This window comes from Oncorhynchus mykiss, chromosome 8 (genome assembly GCF_013265735.2).
Source record: "Oncorhynchus mykiss isolate Arlee chromosome 8, USDA_OmykA_1.1, whole genome shotgun sequence".
NCBI classification, from domain to species: domain Eukaryota; kingdom Metazoa; phylum Chordata; class Actinopteri; order Salmoniformes; family Salmonidae; genus Oncorhynchus; species Oncorhynchus mykiss.
In genome coordinates, this window is record NC_048572.1 from 26591002 (window position 1) to 26611580 (window position 20579).

The following is a 20579-nucleotide window of genomic DNA, read 5'->3' on the forward strand; positions in this document are numbered from 1 at the left end:
ATTGTCCAATGGCTGCATTCCCAATCACAGCTAAATGTGTCTATGAATGGATACATGTTTTTTTTTAAATTACAAACATCAGCCTCCTTCATAGTCACTTGACTACTTTAGCAGAAAATGTTTGTATAGCGCCATCTTGAGGCCAATATGTGATATTACCCAATATGTTCCACCTTGGCTTTGTAGCACGACACTAACATTGATATGCACATCACCTTAAAGGGAGGCTGAACTGACTGATTTCACCACAGTTTTCCTCCTTATAGGAAATGTGACTCCGGAGATGAGATTCTGTCATGGGGTTGTGGTTTATAATAATATATGCCATTTTAGCAGACACTTTAAAGTGTGCATACCGCAGGTTGGTGCACCTTAATTGGGGAGGACAGGCTCGTGGAAATAGCTGGAGTGGAATGGTATCAAACACATGTTGTAGGCACAATGCATTGGTAATGAAGGGGGGTGTGTTTTTTCATCCAATACAACTGTTGGATTTTCAAATACAAACAGCGGGAGGTCTCAACCCCCAGGGGGAAAAATGTTTGAGAGAATCAAAGTTCAAACAATTTTTGCGTGTATATTGCACCAACAAACTGACTCCTGTCCAGACCAGTGTGTCACAGCTCTCCCATCGCTTTGTACCAGGCGATGACTGGGCATGACTGAAATCAAAACCCAATCCTCAAATATCCAAGAAATCTGAGACATTGTTTCCTTAAAGACTGACTTTATGACCAAAGTTATCCTACTTAACACTTTTTAGTTAATTTTGTGTTTATGACCACTACAGGACAGGAGCAAACTTTGTTATATTGGACACCTGCTCATGGAAGTTGACCTTAACCATTCAGATGTTTGAGGGAATTCCAACAGCCTTGTCTGCCATGTCTCTTATGTCAGACTCTGTGCATACAGTACACACAATACTTATGACCATTACCGATGCTACATAGGCCTTCAATGAGTGATGGGTTTTTTGTGTGTTTTTTTTTATTTTTACAATTGATTTGCAATCTGATATGGTCCTTTGCTTGGATGGAGATGCACTCAAAAGTGGTTGTGGGCACTGGTAGCTGCTCCTATTTCAGCAGGAAACCAAGTTTTAGCTTGTCGTCACTTTCCTGCACAAAGCTGGCCACGCCAGTGTAGTGTGCTCTGCCAGCCACCTCAACCACCACAGCCTTGAAGTCTCCACATGTGGTGTCCTGTGCAAAATGGACAGAGAAGTAATTGGGTGCCTTCCAGGTAGACAATTATAGAACTTTGTTTATGTTTTAAATAGAATCTGCATAAAACTGAGTTTACCTACGATTATTGTACTAGTTTTGGGTAAGCTTTTGTGTGTCAAATATCTTTGCTGAATAATTGGTGCAATGATTGCAATGTCAACTGCAGAAAGCAGCAACAAGTCAGTGGCCTTCGATCAAAGTGCTGTGTTTTGCAAAGATGCAGTTATCAGTATTCCCCCCCCCCCCCCCCCCCCCCCCCCCATGTACATTATGCTCTTATTTGCTCCTCTGCACCTGCAGCACTATCTGGTCTGCATAGTGCATACAGACCTTCTGCTATCCTGAAATTAATATAACAAGACAAATCATACATTTGAGATATCATTGTGTTAATGAAACAAAGCTTAATTGAAAACTTCCAAAAAGGCTAAGAGGCATGAACATATATTGGAGACAGCCCTAGTACCTGAACAGCTTTGCCAGTGAACAGAGATCCTGTGGCCCCACTCTGGAAGGTCCTAGTCTGGTTGAGTTGGATGAGGCCTTTATGATACTGGAGAGCCACACGGGCAGTGACCCCTGAACCTGTAGGGCTTCTGTCCACCTAGCCCATGTGACGTGTCAGAGAACCAAAAAGGAAACAAAATCAGACCACATTAATGTAAGAAGTCTTGCTATAGTTGCAATTAACTTGAACTCTTCTAATTTTAATATCAAATGACTTATTTACAAATCACTGTCAACTTCTGTCTCCAATGTTTATCTATGCTTGCCTTTTACTTTTCTTTTCAACCTTACTTAAAATCATATGGTGATATGACAGGTAGCATGAACAGTGGCTTCTGTTGAAGGCTACTGTACCGTGGCAGGATTTAAAGTTTGTTGTACCTGGGCATCTGCAAACACACACATGTTAGCAGTGGGCTCTTGGGAATAGGCATCTTTTCCATCTGTGAGGATGGTGCCATAGAGAAAGGCCAGGTCCTCACTGGTTGGGTGATGCAGTTTTACCTAGGGGAACCAGACATTCACAGGGTTTTTTCATCTCCTAGGTTGAAGGATTCAGGACATTGAGGTGAACATTGAGTGGCTGTTTAAACTGCAAATTTACAGTTGGGCTAGAACAAATCTTTACCTGAGATTTGACAGAGTTGGTCACTGCAGTAGCTGCATCCACCAGATCCCTGGTCTTGGACTTGTTGATATCCAGGCCAAATCGCTCTGCACTTACAAATGCGTAGAATGCTCCTCCGTAGCTTATATCAACAGTGACTTCATCATGCCCAGGCACAGCAACAATTACATCTGACAAAAAAGAGATTTAGCCTTGATAGCCAGAGGCAGCCAGCAGTGTAAAGTAATTTGAGATGGTGATACCTTGTATTCTACAGGACACAGATCCAACTCTATATGCAACTCTATATGCAATGTTACTATGTATTGAAATGCTTGTCAGCAAAGAATGCAACTTACCTGTTGCAAATGCAAACGCTGGAACACTGTGGAACCTCACACCTCCGGTTTTACCATTGGAGTACTCCACAAATGCCTTAACCAGGCCACATGGACAGTGTATATTCACCTGCGTCTCTGGCGACCTTGGCTCTTGAACAAGTTTGTAGTCTACAGCAAACCTCCCAAGAGCGATGACTGCGTGGCCACACATGGTACTGTAACCTTCGTTGTGCATGAAAAGAACCCCCAAGTCGGCTTCAGGTATCTCACTCTCCACGACCAGGGCTCCGTACATGTCATAGTGTCCTCTTGGTTCGAACATCAACACTCTCCGTAGGTAGTCCAGATGCTCTCTCACGTAGCGCCGTTTGGATAGCACACCCTCGCCCTTTACCTCTGGGTAACCACTAAGGATAATGCGCAAAGGCTCTCCACCTGTGTGCATGTCAACCACAGAGAGTACCGATCCTTCGTGGGGTGGAAGCTCCATCTGATTTCAACAAAAACATTCAACCAGGTTTGCATGCAATTTTCTGTGGTGTAATAATTGATCACTAGGTAATGGGAATGCAACAATATCATCCATTGGGTTTATCTACCTCAGGTTAGGGCCCTGTGTTTTGCCAATCATATAACACAGTAATATTTTATCCTGTATTTGAAGCCTAATCCAGAAATTAGAACTACATAAATTCAAACAATGGTCTAAGGATTGTGCTGGACCATCTGACATGAAAATGGGACAGTTTGATGAAAAAGCTTTAAATAAAAGTTAAATTATAGCAGGGTTGGGGTTAATTCCACAAATTGATATCCCTCTCCCCGTAAACTCCATTTCATTCAAATTCCATGTCAGTCTTTGAATTCAGAGATGGGGGTGGGGAGTGGCAAACTTGACATCACAACAAATTGGGGGCAGTGGTACAAAAAATATATACACTGAGTATATAAAACATTAAGAACTCTTTCCATGACATGGACTGACCAGGCAAATCCATGTGAAAGCTATGATCCCTTATTGATGTCACTTGTTAAATCCACTTTAATCAGTTTAAATGAAGGGGAGGAGACAGGTTAAAGAAGGATTTTAAAGCCGTGAGTGTGCAAGACAAAAGATTGAAGTGCCTTTGAGCGGGATATGGTAGTACAGTAGGTGCCAGGTGCACCGGTTTGTGTCAAGAACTGCAACGCTGCTGGGTTTGTCACGCTCAGTTTACCGTGTGTATCCAGAATGGTCCACCACCCAAAGGACATCCAGCCAACTTCACACAACTGTGGGAAGCAATGGAGTCAACATTGACCAGCATCCCTGTGGAACGCTTTCGACATCTTATAGAGTCCATGCCTCAACAAATTGAAGCTGTTCTGAGGGCAAAAGGGGGGGGGCGTAACTCAATATTAGGATGTTTGGTATGCTCAGTGTATATACCACCACCCAGTGATAGTGGGAGGACAAAGGAGGCAGGTACTCTGGCACAGGTAGACCCCATCTGTGCACGTGCCTGCCCCCTCCTGAACTTCAGTCTCCCCCCACCCATGAGACTGATTTGACCCTCCCTCCTCTTATTACTGCAATTCCATGGTAACGGAATTACACACTCAGATTTTTCACTTTAAAATGTATACCAAACAAAAACCATTGATTTAAAAGTTTAAACAATAGAGTTCTGTGCACAAGGACTACTTCCAATTTTCCACAGAATATTTTACAAAAACACTTTCAAAGGAAGAACTGTGCAGATACGAAGTTTGGTAACAGAACAAAACTAAAGGAGACTTTGCCGTTAGATGTCTCAAATTGAGGGAGCGTGCAATTTGCATGCTGACTGCAAGAATGTCCACCAGAGCTGTTGCTAGAAAATGTAATGTTCATTGCGCTACCATAAGCCACCTACGTCATTTTGGAGAATTTGGCAGTACGTCCAACCGCAGACCACGTGTATGGCGTTGTTAGCAAACAGTTTGATGATGTCAACGTTGTAAAAAGAGTGCCCCATCGTGGCGGTGGGGTTATGGTATGGGCAGGCATAAACTACGTACAATTAACACAATTGCATTTTATCTATGGCAATTTGAATGTACTGAGATACCATGACCAGATCCTGAGGCACAATGTCGTGCCATTCATCCACCGCCATCACCTCATGTTTCAGCATGATTAATACATTGCCCCATGTCGCAAGGATCTGTACACCAGTCCTGGAAGCTGAAAATGTCCCAGTTCTTCCATGGCCTGCATACTCAGACGTGCCACCCATTGAGCATGTTTGGGATTGTCTGGATCGCCGTGTACGACTGCGCATTCCAGTTCCCCGCAATATCCATCAACTTCACACAGACATTGAAGAGGAGTGGGGCAACATTGAGCATGTTTGGGATTGTCTGAATCGCCGTGTACGACTGCGCATTCCAGTTCCCCGCAATATCCATCAACTTCACACAGCCATTGAAGAGGAGTGGGGCAACATTCCACAGGCCACAATTAACAGCCTGATCAACTAACTATATGCTAAAGATATGTGTGGCCCTGCATGAAGCAAATTGTGGTCACGCCACAGACTGACTGGTTTTCTGATCCACGCCCTTACCTTTTTTTAAGGTATCTGTGACCAACAGATACAAATCTGTATTCTCAGTCATGTTAAATCCATAGATTAGGGCCTAACAAATGTATTTATGTTGACTCATTTTCTTATGTGAACTGTAACTCAGTAAAATCTTTGAAATTGTTGCATGTTGCCTTTATATTTTTGTTCAGTTCAGAATGAAGTGTATTGAATTGAGTAAAAAATATATAATAACACCTACAGATAGACCGTATGAAACACCATTCAAACCCGTTTTTCAAGGTAGCCTATGAAGTTAAAAGTAGTTCGAACTATGCTATTAGAGTGCTGTAGGGCATGCGTAGAGTTGTTTACCTACTTTCTTAGATCCAATCCTGCTATTTACGTTCATGGAACGCTGCTTAAATTTCCGTTCCTTTCTTTCCGGTATTCAAATGCAAACTTCAAAATAAAAGTCAAAAATAATTATTTTTTTAATCAATGGCTTCTAATATTATTGCAAGCAAATATGATTAATGAAAACAAGAATTTGGGATTTCAATTATTTTATACCAGTAAGAACTCATTCAATATTGAGACTGGTATTTATTGGCCTGTAGCAGTGTTGCCACGTGATATTTCCAGCAGGCAGCGCTGTTAACACTTTCCAAAGACCTTGATTCTATTTGAGTCAGTTTTACATTGCAAACTCTACTACGCCCAAACTTAAAAGGAAATGATTGGGTACTGGTGTGGATAGACGAAATCAACATGCATTTGCATGGCTGGTTTGGGGCCGGTGATAGGTTTTGTTTACACGAAACAGTATCCCTTTCTGAAGGTCATGGACGCATTCGAGCGGATCAATTTTGTCAAGTCCTTTACCATCGTTGGTCACCGTCTTTCAAAGTGTGTTGCATTCTGGGGCACTTTTTTAAAAACGTACGCCTACATGTTGACTGCATGAACGTTACACAAATCATGTGATCAAAGGTCATGACTGCAGCGGTGAATCCCAAAGTGTTGTGAAGAAACTCCAAGGATGATTTAACAGAGAGTGGCGATGGGCTTTAATAAACACATTAACTTCTGGACACACTCCCGACTTGATCGATGCAATTCATGTTCCACTTTTAAATAATAAAACGAGAATGAAATTGTTTTACAAGATATTAACCTCCGTAACTGTTAAACATTTAATTTGGGAAGTATATCTGTTAAATGTGTCAAGTCAATAAATCAGACATATAAGCATGTGACACATAATTAGGCACTCCTCTCCATTATTTTGGATTAAATTGTGCAAACTCCAAACATATGCAGTGTTTGTTGTGATAACACTTCTCTCTGAAACCTGCAGCCCTGCTGTCTAGATCATTTTTACTCCCTCAGCTTTGGGACACCTGAGCAGATGGCAAAGGCACATGTGAAGGCTCAAATGGAAGGCTGAGGGGAAGGGGTGATTTGTGATTCAGCCCAAGTTCCGTAGTTGCTTTTCAACAACTTCATCCTGCATCCATCACCTGCATTGTGGGAGGCTCTATTGTCAACTAAACCAGTTTTTTGTTTGTTTGACCAATGCGAACATGACCAAAGACAAGACTGAAATGCAGTGGCGTAAAAAGTACCCAATTGTCATACTTGAGTAAAAGTAAAGATATCTTAAGTATAAAAAGTACATGTAATTGCTAAAATATACTTAAGTATCAAAAGTAAAAGTACACAGCATTTCAAATTCCTTATATTAAACAAACCAGGCTGCAACATTTTCTTGTGTTTTTTTTAATGAAAGATAGCCAGGGGCACACTCCAACACTCAGATATCATTTACAAAGCATTCAAAATGTAAGGAGTACTTCTGGGTGTCAGGGAAAACATTTAGCGTAAAAAGTACATTGTTTTCTTTAGTAAAAGTAGTGAGGTTAAAGCTGTCAAAAATATAAATAGTAATGTACAGATACCCCCAAAAACGATTTAATTAGTATTAATGTATTTTTACTAGAGTACTTTACACCAATGCTGAAATTGAAACAATTTGCTGCGATTCATGTGTCACGATTCATACATCCAATAACAAGCACCAAGTCCTGTTGACAGAGCGATTTTTGAGGATTTTACATGTTGTGGTGTTCGTCTGCAAAGTTGTTTCCGCGTTCGCAAAAAGCTAAATTAACATCACACGAACTGAATTAAATGTAAACGGTTAAATGTAAAAGGCATTGAAAATAGAACGCTTGCGGTACGCTCAGTTGTCATTTCACAATGGTAAGCTTGTTTTTGTGAGAAATATTTTAAAAAAACATCAAATTTTGAAAAACGGATATTAAAAGCTGAAAATACTACATGTTATGTCTAAAAATCTATATCTATCTTTACTCTATAATGTTTTTTTGATGCAGCACTCCATCACTCTCCTTCTTGGTAAAATAGACCTTACACTTTCTGGAGGTGTGTTGAGTCATTTTCCTGTTGAAAAACAAATGATAGTCCCACTAAGCCCAAAACAGATTGATTGCGTATCACTGCAGAATGCTGTGGTAGCCATGCTGGTTAAGTGTGCCTTGAATTCTAAATAAATCACAGACAGTGTCACCAGTAAATCACCCCCACACCTAAACACCTCCTCCTCCATGCTTTATAGTGGGAAATATACAATCAGAGATCCTCCATTCACCCACACCGCACTTACAAAAACACAGTGATTGGAACCAAAAATCTCCAATTTGGACTCCATACCAATGGACAAATTTCCACCGGTCTAATATCCATTGCTCGTATTTCTTGGCCCAAGCAAGTATCTTCTTATTATTGGTGTCCTTCAGTAGTGGTTTCTTTGCAGCAATTTTACCATGAAAGCCTGATTCAGTCTCCTCGGGACAGTTGATGTTGAGATGTGTCTTTACTTGAACTCTGTGAAGCATTTATTTGGGCTGCAATTTCTGAGGCCGAATGAATTTCCGATAGGCTTGGCCAACGAGCCTTGGCGGAGTTGGTGTCTACAAAAAACGGCATTACCATTGCTCTCTATAAGCACTGTGACAACCAATCCGTGTGACAACCAACCTTGGTCTCCCCCTTCTCCACGTGCTTTACATACGACAATTTGTTTTGAGCAGACTTCGCCAGCCGCTTTGAACAGGGTACACGGCTCACACCGCAACCCTCAACCGGGAGGCTGCATGGTTTCAAAATGTGCAATCACTTTTCACCTGTGAGGAAGCCTTGGCATAGAGCTCTGTAAATATTGTACATCTTTCTTGCAATTGTGACGTGTTTTTATATATATTTTTCATTTTTAAAATACTTTTGCAGGTTTTTCATTACCAGTTGAGGGTTAAGCAAAAATATCTGTTGGTGACCTCTGGAATTGCAGGACTGACAATGGGGGGGCATAAGGCAGAAGAGGCAGAAGACACATTTCCATTCTCATCAATACACAGTGAAGTATCTATTTTATGCTATTGCCAGGTTGTGTTGTCCTGGCGGAGGGAGGCGGCCTGGGCGGACACTGAGGAGATGGTCAGCTGATCAGTTAGGTGGTCAGTCATTTGATCATGTTCTGTGCTGCTAAACTCCTCCTGGTCTCTGGTCTCTGACTCTGGAGCTTTATTTTCTCTGTAGAATATCCTCCTGAAGCTCTTCAGCTGTGGCAGCTCACAACACGTCTCCACCACCACCAACAGACACACCAAGCCAAGCAACAGGTACACTAACACAGAGGGAGAGTGACGAGAAACAGGGGAGAATAGGATTAATCACACATGAAACTGATATAGTAATTCATTGGTGGTTCTGTTATGGTTATAGTAACTTACAAGTGATGGCTAGACTATAGCATGTGGTCGAGGTTATGATTGTGTTATTATTAGGGCTGTCAAGAGTTGATACGTTAACTCAAGTTAACTTTTTGTAATTTTATTGCCCAATAATTTTTTATCGTGCTTAATCGTCTTTTCTGAAACCCTTCAAAATACACAGACAACATCCCAAATACCCAATCGATACAGCTAAAAACAACAATGCATTCTAAAAGCAAGTTCACTTTGAGGTTAAAGAAAGTCTGCTTTTTTCAATTTATCTAATTTTGCTAACCATTACCTTAGACCAAATCAAGTCATCAATAATTTTTTTTAAATTATGAAAAATCTTAATTTTTGCTTAATTCAAGCAAATTCAGAATTTGTGATTAATCATGATTAATCACAGCAAATCCTGGAAATAACTTGATAAAAATGTTTTATCGTTTGACCGAGCTAGTTATTATGGTTAGTTTATGGTTATTATAACTCATACCCTGATGAAGAGAGCTTGCTGTCAAAATGTTGTTAAATCAATTATTGCATCGGAGCTACTACATTGGAGCCAGTGGTGTAAAGTACTAAAGTAAAAATACTTTAACATACTACTTATGTCGTTTTTTGGGGTATCTGTAATTTACTTTACTATTTATATTTTTGACAACTTTTACTTTTACTCTACTGCATTCCTAATGGAAAGAATGTACATTTTACTCCACACATTTTCTCTGACACCCAAAAGTACTCTTTACATTTCGAATGCTTAGCAGGACAGGAAAATGGTCCAATTCACACACTTATCAAGAGAACATCCCTCGTCATCCCTACTAAACACAAATGCTTGGTTTGTAAATTATGTCTGAGTGTTGGAAGTGTGCCCCTGGCTATCTGTAAATGAATATAATTAATGTGAAATGATTTATACTTTTACTTTTGATACTTAAGTATATTTTAGCAATTATATTGACTTTTAATACTTAATACTTTAAAACCAAATAATTTTACTCAAGTAGTAATTTACTGGGTGACTTTCACTTTTACTTGAGTCATTTTCTATTAGGGTATCTTTACTTTTACTAATGTATGACAATTTGGTACTTTTCCCACCACTGAGTGGTGTTTCCATTCTGAAAAATAACTTATAGGACATGGCTAAAGACTGTAGTGTGCACTGTTTTTATACACTGTACACACTTAAAGTGACATCAAACTGGATTGAACAGATTATATTTCTTATCTATGGAATCTATTGTTGCATGGCAGTAGGGCAGGCGATCTATCTTGCTTTTTCATTAGTATCTTTGACAAGGTAAATAGCAGTGAGGGCTGAGGTTCACGGCTTTGCTATGGTTAGGTGTTGGTTGTGTTACAGTAACTTACGTGTAATAGCCAGCTTATATAGCGTGCGGTGAGAGTTGGGAACGGTATTGTGAGTCTCTCCAGGTACATAGTCTCCTAGGCCAATTGTAGTAAGCGAGATGAAGCAGAAGTAGAGGGACTCCAGGTAGCTCCATAGAGGCTCCAGCCTGCAGAACACTACCGCTGGTAGGAGGAAGAGGAGCAGTGCTGCAACAACGGATAGACATGCCGCATGGACAGCGGCAAACTTTGGTTTGGACACTCCCCATCGCAGGTGAAGGTACGCCACAGGCCGGCGTGTCACCAGGACCATAATTCTTTGTACCAGGGCGGAGAGGAAGAGGAGAGTGACGGGGATTCCGAGGAGAGAGTAGAACACACAGAATGCCTTTCCTCCATCTGACAGTGGTACAGTGTGACCATAGCCTGCAACAACATGCACACACACCTTTTTATATGCAATACCTATCCTGGAGGCTGACAGCTCTGCTCAGGTACAGGCCACTTCAGATTTATCCACTTGCACTGAAAATATACATTTTATTGAATTTTGACATTAGTTCCCCCTCAAAGAAATAAGGTGCATGATGCTACAGACATATCAGTCCACTAATACAGGACTAGTAAAGGCCCAGTGTACTACTTTTGTGGAGAAAAAATATATATATATTATTCAGATTTTTCAGGAGGTGCTGCAGCACCCTCAACATCCCTACTTATGCATGGAAGGGGTACATTGAGAGGGGTACATTGACCTGACACTTCAAACAACCCATAAACTGCGGCTTATTCAATTAATCTTAATGTTTTCACAATTATCTAGTAGTGATCCTGCTTTGTGATACCCATCTTGAGAAGATGAAACCAACTTGAAATAACTACATTTTAGCAAAGGTTAAAATCACACTGACCAACCCACCTAAACCTACCCGTGGTGGTTAGAACTGTGCTGGTAAAGAACAGAGAGGAGATGAAGTCCCAGTTGTTTTCGCTAGCGTTACCGAGCACCGATACGCCGTAGTTATTGGCATGCAGTGCGCGGGTCAGAAGCTCCTCGAGCCTTTCGTCAGACACGCACGCGTTGTCCCAGAGAAACTTTTGCCGGGCGGTCTCCAGCTGTTCGCGCAGCCGTTGCTCATATGGAAGCTCAACCGCGGAGAAGACCCATGCGCCAAGAATCAGGTAGAGCGCATAGCCTGACAACAGCAATGCGAAACTCAGCTCTGACCGGTGTCGTTCCACCAGACTCGCGCACTGGCGGTACATTCTGAAACTGGACCTGACTTACAACTGTTTCTTTCAAATTCTGTGACTGTCAATTTATTATGTCTAATTTTCACATTACTGATAGTTGTTATCGATGAGAGTTAATATCTTAAAGTATTCTGTCCAGATGGTGTGATCTTCTTTTCCTCATTCCATGATACAACCCTTGTCAAGGTGACGCGCGACCTGTCCTGAGGACGGGACGCGTGACGTCGTTGGTTCTTACTGGGCCAGGTAACCTTTAAAGGTGAGGTGTGTGGTTGCAGGGCAGCCAGTCTTGCCGGTTTGGGCTGGTTGTTTTCACTCTGCTGCTCTAGTGCATGACAGGGACAAAGGCAATAAGGGCCCGCCTGTCGCTTAAACCAATATTTAATTACTGAATATGTTAAGGCAAGGGTCAGCTTTAGGTTTTGGCTAGTCGGTTTAAACGTCAGCTGTGTACCTATAGTCTCTCCTCCATGACAGCATTTTTAACACACACACCCAAAACCTTATTTCGTAATGAAATACATTGTTTTAACCAACAATATTGTATATACAATATATATAACAATTGTATGTTTTTTGTATGCCCATTCCTGCCTACACCTTTCTTCCCCCACTAGATGGAGGCAGAATACGTATATTTTTGAACTGTGATTGAGACAGGTGCATTGGAAGATATTGTCTGAATTCTTATTTAAACAATTCGTTTGTTACTTTACATTCACATCAGGCAATTCAATTGAAGCCATCTGTAGGTGGTCCACCAAAAAACATGTTAACAGTGAAACATATGCATCACATTCACATGGCAGCACTTTGATTGTTATGATCTGTACTAGTGCTCAAGGAAAACCATTCCATAAAAATGTTTTAAAGCATTATCTCTTTATAAAGTATCTTAAAGAGGCAATCTGGGATTTGAAAAACAACAAAACTGCAATTTATTTATTTAACCTTTATTTCAACAGGGAATCATATTGAGATCCATGTCTCTTTTTTAAATGAGCCCTACAGAATAATATAAAAATACACATTTTAAATATGAAGTGCAATCAATAGTAATACAATCAATCAAAACAGTAAGTATAACCTTGCATGAGCCTTGGCTTGTGCGAGAGAGAAAGGCTCCTGCCATATGAGCCGATCTCCTGTTTCTGTAGCGAGAGGCAGCTTGATGTACAAGTACACCCCTTGGACAGGAGGCTAGTCTATTCAGGGCCCAACCTGGTCTCAGAGCATTTCTTAATATTCTGTACATAAATCTGAGACACTCCATGTAAAATGTTATGTTTGGTATGGTGTGGTTACATAAGACAGATGGTTACTTAAGGCAAAAACAAATGTAGGGTGGTTGTCAGGGTGGATGGGTAGGTGTATAATGCGAACGTCTCGCAACCCAAATGTTGCATATTCAAATCTCATCACGGATAACTTTAGCTAATTAGCAACTACCTACTTCTTTTTAGCTAACCCTTCCCCTCTCCCTAACCTTAACCCTTTAACCCTAACCCTTAGCTTAGATAACGTTAGCCACCCAACTAACGTTAGCCACAACAAATTGGAATTCGTAACATGTACGTTTTTCAAATTCGTAACATATTGTATGAATTTCAATTCGTAACATAGCATACGAAATGGATGATGGACATGCACAAATGAATGCATACCATACGAAACATAACATATAGGGTGGGGAGAACAAGTATTTGGTACACTGCCGATTTTGCAGGTTTTCCCACTTACAAAGCATGTAGAGGTCTGTAATTTTTATCATAGGTACACTTCAACTGTGAGAGACGGAATCTAAAACAAAAATCCAGAAAATCAAGTTTCATATAGTTTACAGTAACAATGAAAGTTCAAGTTATTGCTATTGTAGCCACCATGTCTGGTGCATAGCCCTTTCTTGCATTCAAATGACCTAGTGGCCTAAAGGGTGGAATGTAATTCATATTTTACATAATTAATAAACATTATTTCAAAAAACCTGTTGAAAGTCCGGTGTTTCTATGTCAACAGTTTTGTTATATTGCTTTTGTGATGTAAACTCAAAATGTAATACATTTCAACTGTTACATTACATATCTGACATGGTACATTTGTTTTATTTTTTTAAAGCCCATAACCATGTGTGTGAGGTGTATACTTTTGTTTCAAAGTAGGTTTGTTTAAGACTACATAGAAACACTGACCCTGATTCAGCCCACTGCAGTAAAAGGTTACGGCTTGGATTACAGTATCAGGCAAAGGCACAACTATATGAAAGGCAGTGTCAGATATGCACTAAGGACCAAAAAAGAAAGTGTCTAAAACCTAACACATTAAATGTTCTGGAAGGCATGTTCCTCAGTTCTTATAAAAAGCCACAGATGTCTATGATATGCTTTCTTCTTTACTCCTAACCGTAATGTGCAGAGCGCTAAGGACATTGGAGATAAGGCAAGAGCAATGTGAGGAAGTAGGCAAATGACACTCATAAGAGTATAAATAGTCGAGGTGAGGAGTCATTACGCAAAACATCAGCTAAGTTGCTTAGCGATGACCAGGGAGGGTAGGTCTTGCTAGCTGTTGGATAGGCAACCAGCCAAGGTGCTGTTTTGCATGCTGTTCGGAAGAAACATACAAAATACAAGGGGATATCTAGGAGATGCTGTATGACAACGTGGTATCCAGTGAAAACACATCATAAGGCATTGAACACCATACAATGGACATGACGTCCTGACCTTGATACTGAAGGCCATTTGAGAACACTGGTTAAGGAGTTGAGGTAATGTCGGACCTGATTAACTAAGCATTTGCATCAGCAAAGCCTTGCACATTTTCAAAATCAGGATTTTTTTAGTTAGTCTCTCTAGTGTCCAGTGTGAACAGACATGCAGTATAGGGGTGGTTTACTGGACACAGATTAAGCCTAGTTCTGGACTGAAAGTGAAAGGTAGCCTAGTGGGTAAGAGCGTTGGGTCAGTAACAGAAAGGTTGCTGGTTCAACTCTCTGAGCTGACTAGGTGAAACATCTGTTGATGTGTCCTTGAGCAAGGCACTTAACCCTAATTGCTCCTGCAAGTTACTGTGGATATGAGCCTCTGCTAAAATGTAAAAAGGATTCTGAATGTAGAATCTCCATTGAAAGTGCTCTTTAGTCCAAGACATAAAGCTTGAAATACACAATAAGTGCATGCATTGACACACTCACACTCTCTCTCCTCACACACACTTGGTGAACGTTTCATAAAAATCCTGTAATTTGAGACGTAGCCTAGCCATAGTTGGTTACACTAACATTACAGCGGGTAATTACTCATTATTACACTGTAAGGTTACTTCGGGTTAGCCATTAGGGTTAGGTTTGATGCTAGGGTAAGACTTGAACCGGAATGTGGACATGAAGCTAGGGTTAGACTTGCGGTTGAGGCTAAAGTTAGGGTTGAACTGGATGTTAACATGAAGCTAGTGTTAGGGTTGTGGTTGACGCTAGGATAAGGGTGGAACTGGGTTGTGGTTTAGGCTAGGATTGGGGTTGAACCAGGATATGGACATGAAGCTAGGGTTAGGGTTGTGGCTAGGGTTTAATAATGAGTAATTACAATACTTATTACAATGTAATTAAATGAGTAGTTACACAGTAATGAGGACACTAGTGTAAAGGGTTAACACTTATTTCACCTGTTACTCCTGGAGGAGTTGGGGTAGATAAAGCCTACCATCTACTGCTCTTCAAGTTTATTTGCCAGCGGAAGGAGCTGTTTTGGGTCATTGCCTGCATTTGGAGAAGAAAAAAATACATTTAGCCTAACAGCCAACATTAGGTACAATACTAGAAATATACACGTACATAGGTCTAAACATAACAAAATGTTGCTATAATCCTACCTTGAAAGAAACGATGTGGTTCCAGAATCACCTCTCTGACATTGGGTCCAGCATATCTCTTGATGATTTCTTCCTCAAAGAAATATCGAGCCATGATACCTGAAAAAGGAGGCAACAGTGAATTATAGTGGAACACATAACAGGCCTGGTCCCTGGCGAGAAATTGCCCCCCACACATGGAGTTAGAGCAGATGCTTGGGACTCGGCTTGCTTGACCATCTTCCTTTCTTTTGCTCAAGGGCCACGGTTGATTCGTCTGGGAAGATGACATCATTGAATGTCTCGCCAGCTTTGATCCATGCCTGGGCCTGTGTAACCGATGTGAAATGGCTAGCTAGTTAGCGGTGGTGCGCGCTAATAGCGTTTCAATCGGTGACATCACTTGCTTTGAGACCTTGAAGTAGTGGTTCCCCTTGCTCTGCAAGGGCCGCGGCTTTTGTGGAGTGATGGGTAACGATGCTTCGTGGGTGTCAGTTGTTGATGTGTGCAGAGGGTCCCTGGTTCGAGCCTGGGTATGGTCGAGGGGACGGACTAAAGTTATACTGTTACACCTGCAGGATGCAAAGTTCTTGGTTTGTCAGACAAATCATCAGGTCGAAACTACAGAACGGTACAAAACAAGCGAATACACATGGTTAATGTTAAATTTTTTTATATATATATATATATTTAAAAACGTGTCTTACCGAGCCTTTCCATCAATCCACACAAGTTTCTTCTACTCTCTTCTGACTGTGATTAGAGTGATGTTGATGTTGTGCCGTGATGCCAGCAGATTACAGATGGCCTTTGCCGATCGCTCATCTTCATCATCATCTTCTTAAGCATTATTTTTAGCATTATTAGGCCAACTTTACAGTATTGTCGCCTACTGTAGCCTACCTGTTCATAGGCCACTGTAATCGATGGGGGCTCAGGGTGGTACCATTTTGCTCATCTGATGAAGGTGCACATGGATCAGATTCAAACTTTGAAGACCGAGATCGAGTCACTGAAGGCAGACCAGTAGAAAGAGAAACATTATCTGGGGGCAGAGATACAGGCGACAGCTGATGCATTAGTCCAGAGCCAGGCGGCATTGGCGGAGAGTCAGGTGGAGAATGGTGCGTTGATGGCGAGGAACGAGATGGAGTCACAATCCATGCCAGGCACACCTGTGAGCTCTGGAACTCCACCTCCGACAGGCAGAGTCAACATACCTCACGGGTTCATCAGGTCATCGGTTCACCTTGACATTTACATTCCTCTTCTGACAACAGAACTTTGCCAACTGCTCACCAGGCAAAGCAAGGGCCATCCAGACTTTTATGCTGTTCTGCTATAGCCTAAAAAACAAATGCAGGTGGCTTATATCTTCAAAATGTTGAAATGCTTTAATATCCAAATGTAAAAGCATATACTGTACAGTACTTATTTCTTCATCAGCGTCTTTATGCTTTCGCTAATAAAATAATAATAAAAATACTCTTTCAAAATGCCAATGTTTATTTAGTTATTGATCCATAAGGAATTACTATGGGAATAAATATCACTGAATTGCATAAATATTGGAACAAAGTTGTCTAATGAAGGTAAACAAATGGTTGCTTACTGGAAAATACTCTTTCAAACACACATGGTCACGTTGTACAGAGCCATTATGGCTATTAGCAGGGCTATATTTTGGGCTTTATATGCGTGCGGTTCACAATTGGTCCAGCGTTTCTCTCCCTCTAAAAACAGAAATAAATGTTTTGGCCTTTACAAATATTATTTTGGCCTTTATTCAGAAAACCATCGCTCACTTTCTTTTTTTTGAAAATTAAATAACCTCTAAAATATTGTTATATATTATCAAGTCCATGGCACAGTCACATAGCCGGCACCTACATAAAGCTGAGTGACTCACTCATTCATGGCTTTGGATCAAAATAAATAAGTACCAACATTCTTTCTGATAGTCTTTAATAAAGAAATGTTTTGGTTATCCTGACCTGGACACAGTGTACAGTATTATAATAGCCCATTATAGGCTATTAGCAGGACAATATACCTTTACCAACACCTATCTGTATTTTGATACTTTGTGGAAGGAGGCTCTGGAGTGGATGGGTGCTCCCGCAGTGCAAAATGCGTTGCTACAGATGCAGGTTCGATACCCATGTCGGCCGCCACCGGGAGACCCGTGAGGCAGCTTTTGGTTTTAATTTAGAATCCTTCAATCCTCTATATGTAATTATTGGCAGAGAATCACATACATTTTTTAAATATACTGTAGACATACTGTAGGCGACATGAGTCTCACTAGTGTTGAGTAATGTGCTGTTAAAAGTGGTGTTGGTCTTAATTATTTAAAGAGCATATTGAAGTAAGAAGCAATAGGATTTGAAGCAATAGCCTACAACTATTTTAGCACCATTTTGCGCTGCTCTGAGACAAGCATGGGGACTGGTCTCGATAAATCAATGAGATTTTTATTTTCACTGAATCTCCGTTTGGGTATTGGTTAGACTACAATTATGGTGTAGAAATGTTATGCTCTTAGTGTAACCTTTATTTAACTAGGCAAGTCAGTTAAGAACAAATTCTTATTTACAAGAACTGGAATAGAAACACCATAATGTTAATCAAAATAATTAAGCAAGATTTCTTAAAATCAGTCCCATAAACTGTTCTTACAAAAAAGGTTTTCAATTCTCTAGTACAGCAACTATTGAAGGCTATCAAATGCTTCTCAAAGATGTCCTCTGGTGGTCAAACTAGCACTAACTAGTATTAAGGGTACCAGTGGTTGACACTTAAATAACGTACCATAGAATTCTCAGGCATCATGCAAGCTGTGCCGCAGTACACTGCAACTTTTCAAGGACGAACCACTGTACTGTAGCCTAGGCTACATGGTTAGACAAAAGGCTTCCAAAAGGGTTATTTGTGGAGGGATAGGTTTCCAGAGATGGGACCAAGTCACAAGTAAGTCTCAAGTCTTAGCACTCAAGTCCCAAGTCAAGTCCCAAGTCAGGACAGGCAAGTCTAAGTCAAGTCTCAAGTCAAGACCAACAAGTCTCAAGTCAAGTCTCAAGTACTAAACTTTGAGTTTTGAGTCCTAAACAAGCCATAATGTGCTCTTCACCAAATGTACATTTGAAGTCATAAGTTTACATACACTTAGGTTGGAGTCATTAAAACTTGTTTTTCAACCACTCCACAAATGTGTTGTTAACAAACTATAGTTTTGTCAAGTCGGTTAGGACATCTACTTTGTGCATGACACAATACATTTTTCCAACAATTGTTTACAGACAGATTATTTCACTTATAATTCGCTGTATCACAATTCCAGTGGGTCAGAAGTTTACATACAGTAAGTTGACTGTGCAATCAAACAGCTTGGAAAATTCCAGAAAATGATGTTATGGTTATAGAAGCTTCTGATACATCCATCTGTAACTGTGGATGTATTTCAAGGCCTACCTTCAACCTCAGTGCCTCTGTGGTTAACATCAAGGGAAAATCAAAAGAAATCAGCCAAGATCTCAGAAAATAAATGATAAACCTCCACAAGTCTGGTTCATCCTTGGGAGCAATTTCCAAACGCCTGAAGGTACCACGTTCATCTGTACAAACAATAGTACGCAAGTATAAACACCATGGGACCACGCAGTAGTCATACCGCTCAGGAAGGAGACGTGTTCTGTCTCCTAGAGAGGACCGTACTTTGGTGCGAAAAGTGAAAATCAATCACAGAACAACAGCAATGGACCTTGTGAAGATGCTGGAGGAAACAGGTACAAAAGTATCTATATCCACAGTAAAAACGGATCCTATATCGACATAACCTGAAAGGCCGCTCATCAAGGAAGAAGCCACTGCTCCAAAACTGCTATAAATAAGTCAGACTACGGTTTGCAACTGCACATGGGGACAAAGATCATACTTTTTGGAGAAATGTCCTCAGGTCTGATGAAACAAAAATAGAACTGTTTGGCCATAATGACCATCGTTATGTTTGGAGGAAAAGGGGGAGGCTTGCAAGCTGAAGAACACCATCCCAACCATGAAGTACGGGGGTGGCAGCATCAGGAGGGACTGGTGCACTTAACTGCAGGAGGGACTGGTGCACTTCACAAAATATATGGCATCATGAGGTAGGAAAATTATGTGGATATATTGAAGCAACATCTCAAGACATCAGTCAGGAAGTTAAAGCTTGATCGCAAATGGATCTTCCAAATGGACAATGACCCCAAGCATACTTTCAAAGTTGTGGCAAAATGGCTTAAGGACAACAAAGTCAAGGTATTGGAGTGGCCATCACAAAGCCCTGACCTCAAACCTATAGAAAATGTGTGGGCAGAACTGAAAAAATGTGTGCGAGCAAGGAGGCCTACAAACCTGTCTCAGTTACACCAGCTCTGTCAGGAGGAATGGGACAAAATTCACCCAACTTATTGTGGGAAGCTTGTGGAAGGCTACCTGAAACGTTTAACCCAAGTTAAACAATTTAAAGACAATGCTACCAAATACTAATTGAGTGTATCTAAACTTCTGACCCACTGAGAATGTGATGAAAGAAATAAAAGCTGAAATAAATCATTCTCTCTACTATTATTCTGACATTTCACATTCTTAAAATAAAGTGGTGATCCTAACTGACCTAAAACAGGGAATATTTACTAGGATTAAATGTCAGGAATTGTGAAAAAACTGAGTTTAAATGTATTTGGCTAAGGTGTAGGCTTATACACAATCGCCCAACCTTACACACACACACACACACACACACACACACACACACACACACACAGTGTGTGTGGTTACAGTAGGCTAACATATGTCAATGGCTTTAGGAACAGCAGTAACATCAGGCAGGATTTAGGCTACCAACTGCCTAGCCAGTTGTAGCTCAATCTTGGGTGCAATGATCACGTTCCCGCACTGACTGACTGTGTGGAGGCTCATTGATTTAACATTACGTTAGCCATCATGCTACACTAGCAAAGTTATGAATGATATAGCTGTCGGCTATATTAGCCACAACTTACCGTTTTTTGTGCAGCTTCAAATGTCAAACAAAGTTGGAAGTTGTTGCG

The 20579-nt window shown here is 40.7% G+C and overlaps 2 protein-coding genes across 3 annotated transcripts; both read right to left on the reverse strand.

Annotated features, from left to right (window-relative positions):
* Window positions 1-528: 528 nt before the first annotated feature.
* On the reverse strand, window positions 529-5737 carry LOC110529713 (trans-L-3-hydroxyproline dehydratase). 2 transcript variants are annotated; one of them, XM_036985193.1, is made up of 6 exons: window positions 5610-5737; window positions 2703-3174; window positions 2365-2534; window positions 2118-2240; window positions 1696-1833; window positions 529-1205 (listed from the first exon to the last, which is right to left on the reverse strand). In XM_036985193.1, the coding sequence occupies exons 1-6, from the start codon at window positions 5640-5642 to the stop codon at window positions 1080-1082; spliced, it is 1062 nt and encodes a 353-aa protein (XP_036841088.1). In that variant the 5' UTR covers window positions 5643-5737; the 3' UTR covers window positions 529-1079. The 2 variants fall into 2 exon arrangements, with proteins under 2 accessions (XP_036841088.1, XP_036841089.1); XM_036985194.1 differs by having other exon boundaries at window positions 5606-5677.
* A 2291-nt stretch (window positions 5738-8028) lies between these two features.
* Window positions 8029-11933, reverse strand: LOC110529714 (potassium channel subfamily K member 1). Its single transcript, XM_021612175.2, has 3 exons — window positions 11316-11933; window positions 10408-10812; window positions 8029-8939 (listed from the first exon to the last, which is right to left on the reverse strand). The coding sequence occupies exons 1-3, from the start codon at window positions 11650-11652 to the stop codon at window positions 8689-8691; spliced, it is 993 nt and encodes a 330-aa protein (XP_021467850.2). The 5' UTR covers window positions 11653-11933; the 3' UTR covers window positions 8029-8688.
* Window positions 11934-20579: the final 8646 nt, after the last annotated feature.

Bases quoted from the DNA above. Each gene is read 5' to 3' on its own strand.
- LOC110529713 (XM_036985193.1), bottom strand. From the start codon at position 5,642: ATGAACGTAAATAGCAGGATTGGATCTAAGAAA. The intron at 3,175-5,609 runs GTAGGTAAACAA...TGTTGAAATCAG, and splicing joins GCAGGATTGGATCTAAGAAA to ATGGAGCTTCCACCCCACGA. The intron at 2,241-2,364 runs GTAAAGATTTGT...TGGTTCCCCTAG, and splicing joins CCAACTCTGTCAAATCTCAG to GTAAAACTGCATCACCCAAC.
- LOC110529714 (XM_021612175.2), bottom strand. From the start codon at position 11,652: ATGTACCGCCAGTGCGCGAGTCTGGTGGAACGACACCGGTCAGAGCTG. The intron at 10,813-11,315 runs GTAGGTTTAGGT...ATGTTGTTGCAG, and splicing joins CACAGTTCTAACCACCACGG to GCTATGGTCACACTGTACCA. The intron at 8,940-10,407 runs GTAAGTTACTGT...CCTCTGTGTTAG, and splicing joins ATATAAGCTGGCTATTACAC to TGTACCTGTTGCTTGGCTTG.